Source organism: Rhinatrema bivittatum, chromosome 3 (genome assembly GCF_901001135.1).
Source record: "Rhinatrema bivittatum chromosome 3, aRhiBiv1.1, whole genome shotgun sequence".
NCBI classification, from domain to species: domain Eukaryota; kingdom Metazoa; phylum Chordata; class Amphibia; order Gymnophiona; family Rhinatrematidae; genus Rhinatrema; species Rhinatrema bivittatum.
In genome coordinates, this window is record NC_042617.1 from 17,541,099 (window position 1) to 17,554,494 (window position 13,396).

The 13,396-nt window shown below is 44.6% G+C and overlaps 1 protein-coding gene across 2 annotated transcripts in view; it reads right to left on the reverse strand.

Moving 5' to 3' along the window:
• Positions 1-13,396, reverse strand: part of KIF6 (kinesin family member 6) — an 811,696-nt gene that overhangs the window by 30,919 nt on the left and 767,381 nt on the right. Inside the window, exons 18-19 of one of the 2 annotated variants that reach the window (XM_029592929.1) lie at positions 11,927-12,062; positions 7,856-7,944 (exon numbers count right to left, since the gene is read on the reverse strand). In XM_029592929.1, the coding sequence (XP_029448789.1) occupies positions 7,856-7,944; positions 11,927-12,062 (225 nt within the window). Of the gene's footprint in view, positions 1-7,855; positions 7,948-11,926; positions 12,063-13,396 lie in introns of both variants that reach the window. The other variant, XM_029592928.1, reaches the window with a different exon arrangement.

Consider the following 13,396-nt stretch of genomic DNA (forward strand, 5'->3'; position numbering starts at 1 on the left):
CGTAGGTCCCTACCAACGGCTTGCGTCAACCTCACCTTGGCCCAAGGGCCCACCTTCGACGCAACACAAAGTTTTGTGGCTAGACATGCGGTGACTAGATATTGGATTAATTATGGGAACTTGGTTGCTTATTTACCCAGGATGTTAGGGAACTAAAGAGGAAGACAGAAATAATTGACTTTTATAAGGGGTGATATCCTACAAGTGCTCAGATTTTTACAGCTTGCAGCTGGGATATATTTTTAGCAGTGTGGGCAGGAATAAATGAGCAGACTGGATGAACCAAATGATCCTTACCTGCTGCCATCTGTTACTATGTATGGCAGGGAGCAGGTGCTTCCACTAGATGGCAGCAGCAGCCTGCTCTGCATTATAAATGCAGTCCTCATTTGACTTTCTTTGAAACTGGAGTTAACTGAGGACTGTGCAGCAGGGTTTTTTTTTTTTGGCTAATGCTGTTGAGGCAGAGAATGGTGATAAGGAAAGAACTTCGTTTAGCAATATTTTACAAGAGTGCATTTTGCAGTGCTTAGCCCTGGCATCTGAAATATACCCAGGAGTGTAAATCATTGGCAAATCAGCAGGTTACTGTTATAGGGGTGAACAGTTCTTTGGATTTCTTGGTTTCCTGCTTAAGGCAAACATCTGTACGGAGGTAATTTCAGCCAGGATCATGGAAGCCAAGAACAGCAGCAGCAGCAGCAACAAGTGGGTTACATGTTCCAAGTACTGCAGACTGCAGAGCAAAACTGCTGAATTTTCTTCAGGTAAGCCTGTTTTGATCTCAGATGCAATGAGAGAGGGCAGGGAGCATTTCCTGTCATGTCAGGTCAGACCAGGCCAGCCTGAGGCGAGATCCTCGAACCGATCATTCACCCAGGCTTGTAACAGCTTTCTCCCAAACAGTGAGATCAACTTAAGTAAACCCCAGGCAGGACCAGGACAAAGCTGCTGATGTAAATCCGGGTCTTGACATTGGTGAAAAGCATCAAAGCAAAGTCAAAAGAAAAATTCTGAAGACATCAAATTCATCAGGAAAACTGCGGAACATAAAACAGCTGAAAAAAGGCCTGGGGAGGTTACATCTATAAAACGTTATCACTGGAGAAACAAAGAAACTTGACATTGCCAACAATGGCCATAAAAGTCCAAAAAATAAAAGTGGCAAGAGAAGAAGAAAGGGAAAGGAAACAGGATGAAGAGGAAGAAACTGCTCCTTCCCCAACTAGCAGTCAAAAGGAACTGAGGACAGTTCATCCCAGTGGCAACACTGCCCCCTAGAGGCAAACATTCTGTGTGTGGATGCTAGAGTGTGGGAATAACTACTTCCAGCCAGGTCATGTGATGCATAGAAATAATGGGGCAGATTTTCAAGGATTTACGCGCGTAGGGGGGTTAAGCGGGCTGGGCTATTTTCAAAAGGCCCGGTGGCACGCGTAAAGCCCTGGGACACGTGTAAGTCCTGGGGCTGGAAAAAAGGGTGGGGCGTGGGCGGGGCAGTGCGTGGGTGGTCCAGGGACGGGGTGTCGGCGGGGCCGGAGCCTCCAGGCACAGCGGCCATTTGCTGCTGTGCCCAGGATTGCGGGCCGCCCATCGGCCGGCACACGCAGCCTATGCCTGCCCGGAGGCAGGTACAACTTATAAAATAAAGGTTATGGGGGGGGGTTTAGTTAGGGCTGGGGGGGTGGGTTAGGTAGGGGAATGGAGGGGTAGTGGCAGGGAGGCAGAAGAAAAGTTCCCTCCGAGGCAGCTCCGATTTCGGAGCGTCCTTGGAGGGAACGGGGAAAGCCAGCAGGGCTCCCCAAGGGCTCAGCGCGCGCAAGGTGCACTATTGTGCATCCCCTTGCGCGCGCCGACTCTGGATTTTATAACATGCGCGCGGCTGCACGCACATGTCATAAAACTGGGTGTACATTTGTATTAAAATCCGGCCCAATGTATATATCTACAGATATACACTCATATGCCAAAAATACATCTAATCAGATACGGAATGCATATTCAAAAACCATAAACAAAATTAAATCCATATCAAGATTTCATTCTTCTGCAGGCATGTAGCACTAATCATTTTTTCAAAATGAGCTATGGATGCTTGCAATGTGGAATAATGTTAATTGACCTCTTCAATACCAAGAGATTTAAAGAGTCTCGAGTCACCATCCTGCAAGTCATTCAAATGCTGCCTTGAGTTCCATTTTCTGTGCCAGTTCTTTGAATTTTTCCTATTAGCTGTGATCTCCAAGGGCCCTTGCTTGAGTCTGGGTGTGCATTGCCATTCGACATTCCCTGAATGCATTCAGAGCCAAGCAGAGCTCAGAAAACTGCCCTAGGACTTGTTTGTTCTAAAGTGGCAGGGTACGTGATTCTGTGTAATGTTGAAAACTACTGTCTGATAATCACATGGCCCTCTTGGGACCTCCAACATTGCTCATCCATGCCAGACACAGCTTTCATGTTTGCTGGCACAGGAAACAGTACACTAGGGCATACAACAGTGGGCACAGTACGAAATGTGCACTAGACGCTGGTAAGAAGAATCAAAGGGCCTTGGATGGCACCAGGACATCATTCAAATGCCCTGGATATATTAGCAGCTTGTAAAACATGACCGAGAGACCCGCACTGCATCCAGTCTTTAACCCTGTGTCACGGGTTATTCACACCATGAAAGGCTTCTCTACTATGTATTTGTTCTGTCAGACAATACCCACACACTTCTGCCCCTTTGACCCACAGTCCACTCCATTCATATCTCATGGCTCTCTTCACACATCTGTTAAGTGTAGCTCCCCAGCTAGTGCTGGAGGCTGGTCCCAGTCACACTAATTTACATCAAGAGACATAACTCATCTCAGCTGACCAATGGATGGGGGAGCGCACAGGCCTTAGGTTTCAGAAGTAGTTTGCACTTTATGCCTGCCGCTGGCACTGTTTGTGTAACAAGATCAGATTAATGCCATGGGGGTGGGATGAATGATTTGATTTGATTGCTTCTCCCATCACAGCTAATACCTAGGAATGCCCTTCATCACATTTCTTTACTAATGTTAGTGCAACAACAGATCTAGATTGCACTGCTTCCTTTCAACTGCGCACCTAGCAAACTCGTTACATAGAAGGCAGCTGTGGTTCTGGCAGTGGTGTTTTTTTGGTGACCAATGACTGAGAGCTTGGCATATTGTGGTTCACTTTTTGTTCTTTTCTGAGGTCTCTTTTCCTCCATTGTTTAGGTGAATTATTATCTTTTTGTGAAGTTTCTTTTGATTTGGATAATTTTAGGCTCACTCTTGGTCAAAATTATGGAGAAAGGAGTTTTTCTCCAACTTCCTGATCTCTTGGATCTCAGACACATTTCAGTCAGGGTTCAGGCAGGGGTATAACACATTATTATATGACCTCCTTATGGCCCTTGAGGAAGGAAGGCTGTTGATACTGAGTTGGTCTCACTTCTTGGCTGCATTCAATACTGCAGACCACAACATTTTAATAAGTAAACTGATGGCTACTTATTTAAAGGAAAGAAAACAGGAGTTTGTGGTGAAGGCTTCTTTGTCATCGGTTAAATCCATGCCCAGTTTTGTTTAATATCTGCGGCCTCTAACCGCTCTCATTACAAAATTAGACTTACAGTATTTTATGTTAATAACATTCAATTTTTATATCTTTGGGACAAGATAGGGAGGTAAACTTTTGGTCAGATAAATGGCTGCCTTGCAGAAGTCTGGAACTGGGTTTCTATGAAAACACTTAAGCTAAACGCCAGCAAAACAAAGGTTTTTACCTACTGGTGGTCCTGCCAACCTCTTTGAATGCGGAAAATTTGTATTAAATGGAGTCCCCCTCGTATCAGAATCTGAAGTTTGTAAATTAGGTGTCTTCTTAAAAACCAAATTAAGGGCCTGATTTTCTCCCACAGAATGGGAAAAAAAGCCTTGGTAAACAGGCTGTAAATTTGGAGTCTCCTATTTCCATGGTTGCAGGCAACACCTTGCTTCACCTCTGTCAGTTAAAGCAAGTGAAGCCTTATGTTAATACTGCAGATTCATCCATCCTTTCACATGTGTCGGTTATGTTTCAGTGCACTGTAGGTGGGGCTTCCACAGAAATGACTGGAGCGTCTCCAAGCCGTTCAAAACACCGCTGCGTGTGCTATAGAAATAGGAGGACATTAGTTCAGAATTTACACTGGCTTCCAGTGTTTTACTGAGCTCAGTTTAAAGCTCTTTTTATTGCTTTCAAATCATGAAATAATCGAGGCTCGTCTTATTTAAAAGACTATCCCTGTCATTACAAACCTTCACGTGTCTTACGATCTGAAAACATGGCGTTCCTGCAGTGGCCTGCTCTGGGACAATTTAGGTTGGCTAGAACTTAAAAGTGAGCTCTCGCCTAGTCTTCTGATTGAAACTCCAGAAGAGGCAAAGCCTTGCTACTGATCTTCTTCTGATATTTTGCTATCTGGCGACGTCTTGGCTCTTTTGCTATCAGCTGGAAATTGTTTTACGCTTCTTACTTTCTTACGTGAGTGGATTGATTCCTGATTTGCAAGAGTGTGGGGTGGATAATCTTACTTTGAGTCTTAGCAGGATGGGTCTTGTATCTATGACTTTTAATGTTATTTGTAGCCTGTCTTAATGTTTATGGTTTATTATAGCCATGTGTTATTTTATTGCATTGCTGATGATTGTTTCATTACTTGACACTTTTTAAACTCTAACTGGTTTTGTATTGTTTTTTTGCTCCGAGTGCTTCAGTAGGGGATAATAAGAAAGAATAAATACTCCTGCACAAAACGATTAAACCTGGGGGTCAGACCTCTCTCCTCGAACACTGCACATAATTAGAACCTGATGAAGGTGATCTGGGGTACGAATAGGAAGGGCAGTTCTCCATAACACTGGGTAAGTCTGCTAGCCTGGGGGAAATGCAGGTCTCCGTCACATTGCACAGCAAGTAGAAAACACAATTCTCTTTTACCAGGCAGCTCTATTTCAAATTAATCAAAGAAAATGCTACCCAAAATGGCCTAGGGTTCATAATGTCCTATACCCAGGAAACATGAAGGTCTACAATCCATTTCAGACCCTTTCAGCTGTAATTCTATCTGCGGGCCGAAGAACCATGGATGCTGGGAAATTGGACTACAAACGGCAAAAATGTTTGTGGTTTCCCAGTGCTCTATAACTGTTCGCAACAAAAACAGCCAGCTAGCTTCTCAGAGAATTTTACACATTCACAGACACTGGCACTCTGACAGAGAACCATGGTTAAGTGACCGGTTGGTAGCGTGTAAGATAGAAATCTTGGAAAAATCTGACCCTATGCAATGGGAGGGAGAGCCAGAATCTCAGGCTAGAGGCCCTCTCCCCACAGCCTCCCCAAAGGCAGCCACAACAGACAATTTATCATTTCCTTTCCGCGTCTTTTGGTGGTGCCAAAGACACAGGCAAGCCTGTTTTGAAGGCAACTGAAAGGTTGAATTCGGCGACCTGCGAGTAGTCCACAGTTTGATAGGCAGGCACGTCTGAAAAACACACTCTTGGCTTTTCCAGCACACATCTGGAAGTGTACGTTAGCAACCTTGAGAAACGGGACATCACAGGATGTCTTCATGCAGGAGTATTCTCTGGCTGCAGTGCTTGCTAACAGAAAATTGGAAAAACCTCATTCCTTGTCTTTTTCACTAGAAATTCATTTCCATAAGATCTTTCGCTTAGGTGCACTATTCCTTTGGACGTCCAGCTCAATCGGAAGCAGGGTTGGGATGTGGGGCCATGCGCCTTTATTCCTCACTACCTAGGGCTTATTTTCACTATTTTTTATCCCTCGCATTCCTCAAATATACCCACTCTGTTCAATGCAGTGACAGTCCTGGGCCAGGAGCCATGCACCAAGGCTCCTTCTGGAACCCTGCAATCACAGGCCCTTAGTCTGGCCACTAGGTGTCACTCTAAGCAATGGCCAGGCCACCCCCTCCCGGGGACCATCCCCAGCCCTAGCCAAATTGGGAAGCAGAAGTATAAAGTGAAGACATCCAAGTCCATCTGGCTAGTAATTTTTTATGGACCTCTCCTCCAGAAACATATTCGTATCTTGTTTAAACTCAGCTATACTTCTAGCCCTGCCAACCTTCTCCAGCAACAAATTCCATAGCCCAGCTGATCAGTGACTGAAAACACCTTGTAAAAATGCGATTTAAATCTAGACCACAGGTGGAAAACTCCGGACAGGCCAGGTTTTCAGGATATCCACAATGAATATACATGAGATGGATCTGCATGCTCTGCCTCCAATGGATGCAAAACTATCTCATGCATATTCATGGTGGTGACCCTGAAAACCTGGCCTGTTTGTGGCCCTCGAGGACTGGAGTTCACCACCCCTGCTCTAGACCAAGTATTGTTTGATAGAGTAGAAAAAACATGAATGTTTTACAGCACTCATGATTTTGTACAACCCTGTCATTTCCTCTCTCAGTCCCTCTTCTCCAAGCTGAAAAGCCCTAACTTGCTAAAGCTTTTCCTTTCTAGGCACTTTTCCTAGTACTGTCATATCTCTCTTGAGATGCAGCGACCAGAACTGCACACAATACTCACAGTGCACTTGCACTATGGAGTGGATTGAAAAAGTTTTGGAATGTACCCTCTTTATGACAAGAGGAAGCTCTCTGCATGGCCTGGGTGCAGCCATTCCCAGGAGCACCTGCGAGCTTGGGCAAATGGTGGTGGGCCCAGGCAAAGTAGCTGCACTAAGTAGGGTGAAACAGAAACTACGGCGAGTTTAGTGGCTGTAAGAGCAAGGCCATGATGAAGACGAGAGGAAAACATAATACGAGTTAGGTGCAGACTTGCCAGAGAGCATCAATTTTACGAGCATCCGTTTTCCTAATCTGACTGCCAATGACACTTTTTATTGTTGTGTTCTCCTTTTTTAGGTTCCTCCGACTTAATATCGCCACGATATTAAGTCGGAGGAACCTACAAAAAAGTTGCCACGATATTAAGTCGGAGGAACTGAAGAAAAGCAGTATTTTCTGTAAACGTTTGGGGCTCCTCAAGAATTAATGCCTGCTCCGGGGCAGACGTTAATTTTTGAGAGTAAAAATGAGCGCGTCAGATTAATAGCCTCATCAACATGAATTTACATGTGATGAGCGTAATAGCTTCACACTGGTTTGCATGCACGTTTTGCACGCACTAATCCACTTATCGCATAAGGGGTTTTGGCCGCACGCCCAAAACGTGCGTCCAAGCACCTGTAAAGCCATGCGCTTGGCCGAGCACACTATACTGCATCGACTTGTATGTGAAAGCATGGAAATGTTTCTTTGAGCAGTTACCACCGGTTGCATGGAATAATATCCTTACCCTAGGGTACTCTATCAGCTGGGGAGGCGTTCTAGATGCAGAGATTTAGACCCTGATCAGGGAAAGATATGTTATTGCCTGTTTGCTGGATGTTAACCTGTCAGCACAGATTATTATTCTTCTTGATTGCTTTCTTTGACTCCTCAGAGTTTGATTATAGTGGTGTGAGTGAGTTATGAAAGGGGGACAGAAAAGGGGAGGGGGCAGTAGCTTCCTAGGAGAAGATAATAGGAAGGTATCATTGGTAGGTGTGATTACAGAGTGTGAAAGGTGTGTGAGGTGTATTAATGGGGAGGGGGAACTGAATATATAAAACAGTAATACCCAGTGACATGCTGTTTACCTAAAGGTTGAAACATGTAAATACTATGTTCTGATCAGGGTTTCAACAGATTGCTGTTAAAGGATATTGTATGATTATCTTGCTGCTTTAATAAAAAGTATTTTGCAAACAAAAACAAAATAGAATTCCACTCAGTGCTTACCCGCTGCTCTGAGTTTGCTGCTGGAAGTTCAGTGGACTCGGGATAGGGACCCTTGAGAGACCCGAGGGACTGCTTAGCGATGATTGATCCTGCTGGGATCGGAACATACAAAATCCAGTGTTAATAAAGCCAATGTCCAGTTGTATTCATTCATCCATAACCTTACAGACCCTCTGTTCTGCCCTCTTCCTTCTCCTTTGCTCAATGACCTATGCACCCACAGAGAAGCTCAGGCACTATAAATAAAGTGTTTAGTGTTGGGTCAAGAGTGCTAGAGCTCGGCTTTCAGTTTTTCAGGATGTCTCAGCAGGTGTTGATTGGCTTCAGTTACCCTGGAAGCTTTGATCTCCAGGCAGGTCAAGGGTATCAAAATCAATTACTCCGCTGTCAACTGTAAAGTGAGGAACAAGAGACTGAGTCCAGGCACTCTCTGGGCAGATATACAGACAGGGAGCACAAAAGGTGGAGATACAGTATTGCATTTTATGGACACTTGCTTGGTGCACTGTTTGTGGTATTTCACATTCCTGAGATTGGAAAGGCATGTGCACTACCAGTAGCAATAATGTGTATATAGCACCGGCCACAAGAACAAGGGTTCCCTGCTCCACAGCCCTCCGTTCAGAGGCAGCCCTACCCCCAGAGTCAAACCCTGCTTCCCCCACCTCCGAGTCTCCCTTCCCTGAGACAACCCTCACCTGCCAAAGTTTCAAGGGGCTTTTACTTCCAAGTACCCCTCTACACCCTAAGAGTGTCACAGGAGGACTCCGAGCCACAGCTTTTCCTCCTCCCTTCTGGATCCTAAAAGCAATCCCCAGCTGCTCCTGTCTGGCTGGCGCCAAAATTCAAAATGGGGTTAACTAGGTTACTACCCTAAACCAATTAAGCCTGATACATCACTTTGAATGCATATACAGCGATGCTCTCTGCTTCAACAGCAGGAGGAAATGTGGAAAAGAGGATTTGCATTTAGACAACAACCAACAAGGACTGAACTTCACAATCTGGGTAAACAAATAAGCGTGGGAGTAGCTTGCTTATTACTGTGGTTACTACCCTAAACCAATTAAGCCTGATACATCACTTTGAATGCATATACAGTGTTGCTCTCTGCTTCAACGGCAGGAGGAAATGTGGAAAAGAGGATTTGCATTCAGACAACAACCAACAAGGACTGAACTTCACAATCTGGGTAAACAAATAAGCGTGGGAGTAGCTTGCTTATTACGGTGGTTACTACCCTAAACATAATTAAGCCTGATACATCATTTTGAATGCATATACAGCGATGCTCTCTGCTTCAACGGTAGGGAGAAATGTGGAAAAGAGGATTTGCATTCAGACAACAACCAACAAGGGCTGAACTTCACAATCTGGGTAAACAAATAAGCGTGGAGGTCGCTTGCTTATTATGGTGGTTACTACCCTAAACCAATTATGCCTAATACATCACTTTGAATGCATGTACAGCAATGCTCTCTGCTTCAACGGCAGGGAGAAATGTGGAAAAGAGGATTTACATTCAGACAACATCCAACAAGGCATTGATCTGTGCAGTCTGGGTAACCAAACATCGGGGTAACTTGTTTGATGCAGTGGTTAGTACCCTTAACCATTAAGCCTTATGCTCACCTTTGATGCAACTCCAACATTACTCTCTGAATCAATGACAGGGGATGGCAGGAAATTTCAATCAAACAGTTAGCAACAAGGCCCCTGAATTGGTGGTTGATGAAACAGATAAGTATGGGAAAATAAGTGTGGGAGCTTGCTGGGCAGATTGGATGGGCCAATTGGTCTTTTTCTGCCATCATTTCTATGTATGTTTCTATGTAACTAAGCAGTTCTTCCCCTTTGCCCCTCATATGCTGAGCAAAGGGGAGCTGTGTGTCAGCTAGTGCCATTCTGAATGTCAGTGTGAGTGGAAAGATGGGACAATTTATTATTTGGATTTGATACCCATCTTTTTGAATAAGTAATTTACTAGGGGTGGCTCCTGCCTTAGGAGTCCCTGAAACCTTTCAGAAGGTAATGGAGGCTCGGGGGGGGGGGGGGGGGGGCTATGTTTTGAGAGAGAGAGCATCGGGCCTGGAGCTTAGGGGATGCTCTTTGCCCCTCTAGACCATCAGGTATTCCCAGAGGGTGGGCTAGGGTGGGTCAGGGGAATGAGATGGGGCCTGGGTGGCTGCTACTGCCAGGAAGGGGGCATTTATTGGACGAGGGGGGGGGGGGGGAGTTGGGTAGGAGGGGTGAGGCATTCGCTGCATGACATCAGCATTTTTTTTAAACGTTTTTCTTTCTAGGGCGGCCTCGAGAGGTGATGGGGATCTTGGGGATGGGGAGTCTTTCGCACAGAGGGAGAAGCTCCTTTAGGCCATGATGGCCCTTTAAGAACATCGTGGTCCTGAGCGCAGGGGCCATTATTGCACGTGTTTTGGGTATTTTACCAGGTTGTATTTTTCCCCATAGGTTTTTACTACCAAGGAAAAAGAAGTGTGGTTTCCAAAGCTACAGAACCGAGTATCACAACTTTGGAAAACCCTGTGGTATTTTTCCGCTTGGGGAAACTACCACAGCTTGGTAAATGATCTCTTTAAACTGTAAGCCCTATGGAAATAGGGAAATATCTACAGTACCTGAATGTAAGTCCACAACCAATGTAAAGGCGTGAGCTAAATCCGAATAAATAAATACACTAAAAAGAGTGGAGGATTTGACTCTGTATTGGGGGGGGGGGGGTGTCCTACCTCAGCAGGGAGGAGGAGTGGGTGCCAAAAAGGGGTGTTCATACTCGGAGCTAGTACTGCCACAGTAAAAATGGATGTTGGAGGAAAGACGTGAGGCCTGTGAATATCGGGAGGCGTGTTAGTCTACTGATGCTCTTGGGGGATTATTGTAGGCTGCTAGTTTTATCGGAATCTGCAAACTTTTAAAATATGAATGAGCTACTCTGCAAGCATTTCCTGGCAATGCAGCTCATTAATATTTTCTTTGTGCTGTCGCAAACCTTTACAGGCTGATGCAATATAGCACGCTCAGACTAGCATACTGGGTAACACTCTATTGGACCTGCGTTTTGGATGCGCTAAAATAACTGGGGGTTCTTATTTGGACGTGGATTAGCACGACCAAAATACATGTCCAATCGAGCGCAGAGCTAATAGCGCTCATCACATGGAAATTCCATGTAGATGAGGCTATTGGCTAATCACCGCAATGCTAAAAACCGCCATTTTTGAAACAGTGCTGGGGAAAGGAGCCGGGTACGGCCAATACTGAAAGAGAAATCCCCTTAAGAAGGTGGGCGTTTCTGCCGAAACATCGTCGATGTCGGGAGGCACGGGAGTGTGTATATAACAGCAGCACTGTGAAACAACGAGCTGAATGAATAGCGGGAGTGAAGAAGAAAAAAAGAAAGAGATAAGAATTTAAATGTGTCAATGATCGAAAAAAACACATGACAAATATATTGTGAGGTTTTGTGTGGAGCACTTAAGTGTTGGGAAAGAGTTCAGTGAAATATTGAGCGATAGGTTTTTAGAAAGCAGTGGGTCACGTGACGGGGTTTTAAAAAAATATAAAAACAGCGTTAGTTGGGAAAGAGTAAATGAGGTGACTGTGTGTGCTATATGCGGGCAAGAGCCAGGCGACTGAGAGCACATTTATTCTGATACAATTTCCCAAAGATCAGCTTTGAGATAGTATGGGTAAAATATAATTCCTCCTTTTCAGAGATTTGTTTGATTGATAGATTTATATAAGGAGGATTTTGAAGCCTTATATAACTGTTTGTTTGTGGTTCATTGTGACTCTGTTTATGACAGAATTGCACCTAGTTTCATTGCCTTCATTTTGCTTTTCTATCCCACGCGGCAGTGGATTTCCCATTTTAACTTTCCCTGGTTCTGGCCAGTTCTTTCCCACTATGATTTTGTTTCCAGGAGCTGCTGCTTACATTGAAGGACACCACTCAATTCCCAACACAATAGAAAGTGAGCTTTCCCCATGGCTTCCTAAAACACAGTTCCCATCATTTCCTATAATTCGTTTCTTCAGGAGCGGAAACGATACCTGTAGGCTGGTTGCTTGCTCGGACCACCAGGCTTCAAAGTCTTTCTGCAGCTTCACCTTGCCTTTCTCCAGGAGAAGCTGTAAATGCTCTATTTCTGTCTTCAGCCCTTTCAGATGATTAAACAGTGCTTTATAACTGCAGAGAGAAGAAACAGCCCCAAGCCAGTCAGATGCGCAGGTCTGATGGTCAGCTTCAGTTTTAGGGGCTGATTCAGGCAGGGTGGTGAGAGAGAACTGGCAGTGAGAATGCTTCGTCTTTCCTTTCCCTGACGCCCCATGAGGGGCAGTTACAGACAGCTGCCCGTGATGGACTTTGAGCCTTTCCTCAGCGGCTGCTCTAGTCACAATCAGTTGCTTTCTGCACCTACCCCCTGAAACCTTGACAATCAGTGTGTGCGGGGAGAACAGATTGAACACGTATAGCTGACGCTTATTTAAAAGGGCACCTTAATGGCGAGACTATGTCCCTCTATCCTACAGTGGCTCAGTATTACTGTTTTCAGTAGGCAGGGTAAATCCTACATTCAAGTAAGTGTATTACAAATGTTAATGTTATCGCTCTCATCCACTTTGCTTATTCCGATATATATATATATATATATATATATATATATATGTCTGAAATGCAGTCCTGTGCAGTTTGTCGTCTGCTCTGCGCATGCCTGGCAGGGAAGCAATGCTTGTCCTGTTTGAAATGAGCTTGCCCTGCTTCCCTCCCGTTGAATGGTGCAGCTGGTGGGGGAGGATTGATTGGATATCGCTTCTGCCTCTGGAGCGCTCAACCTGCCCTGGGGGGTGCGAGGGGCTGAGAAGGCGCTGGGGGACATGGAATACTTAAGGCCTTCTCAGAGAAGAAGAGGGACAGGGTTTATGACACCGGGGTGGGGTGGAACATTTGGTTTAATCGGGTTTGACAAATTCTCTTTCTATAAAAATCAAGGCAATACATCATATAAACTAAACTAAACTAAAACAATTACATAATCATAAGATAAGCAATCAAATACTACAACAAATAAAAACATTAACATTGTTTTCTTGGGGAGTTATATCATGGCAGGTGGAGGGGGAATAGGAACCATTGTAATTGTACCCTGTCATTTTGGATGGGCTTTTCTGCTAGTCAGTACAATCATTTTCAGTATATTTGATGGTGTCTTTCTATCAAAACATAGCTCGCTTATCACAAAGAAGATCCAGTACAACACATCACTAAAATTTAACAGATTAGGATAAAGATTAGCACTCATAGCAAAAGAGAAGCAAGTTTTCCGATAGGATTTGAAGAACATGCGACTTGTGGTCAGACAAAGAGACATCAGTCACTACACACAGAGCGTGCAGCATTGGAAAATGAGGAATCATCTTTATAGCATGGCTGAGCTTGCAAAGTTCAATATAATATAACCATATCCCTATAGAGAAGCCTTTCATGAATTGCTTAATAACTGTCCACTGAATAAAGCATTT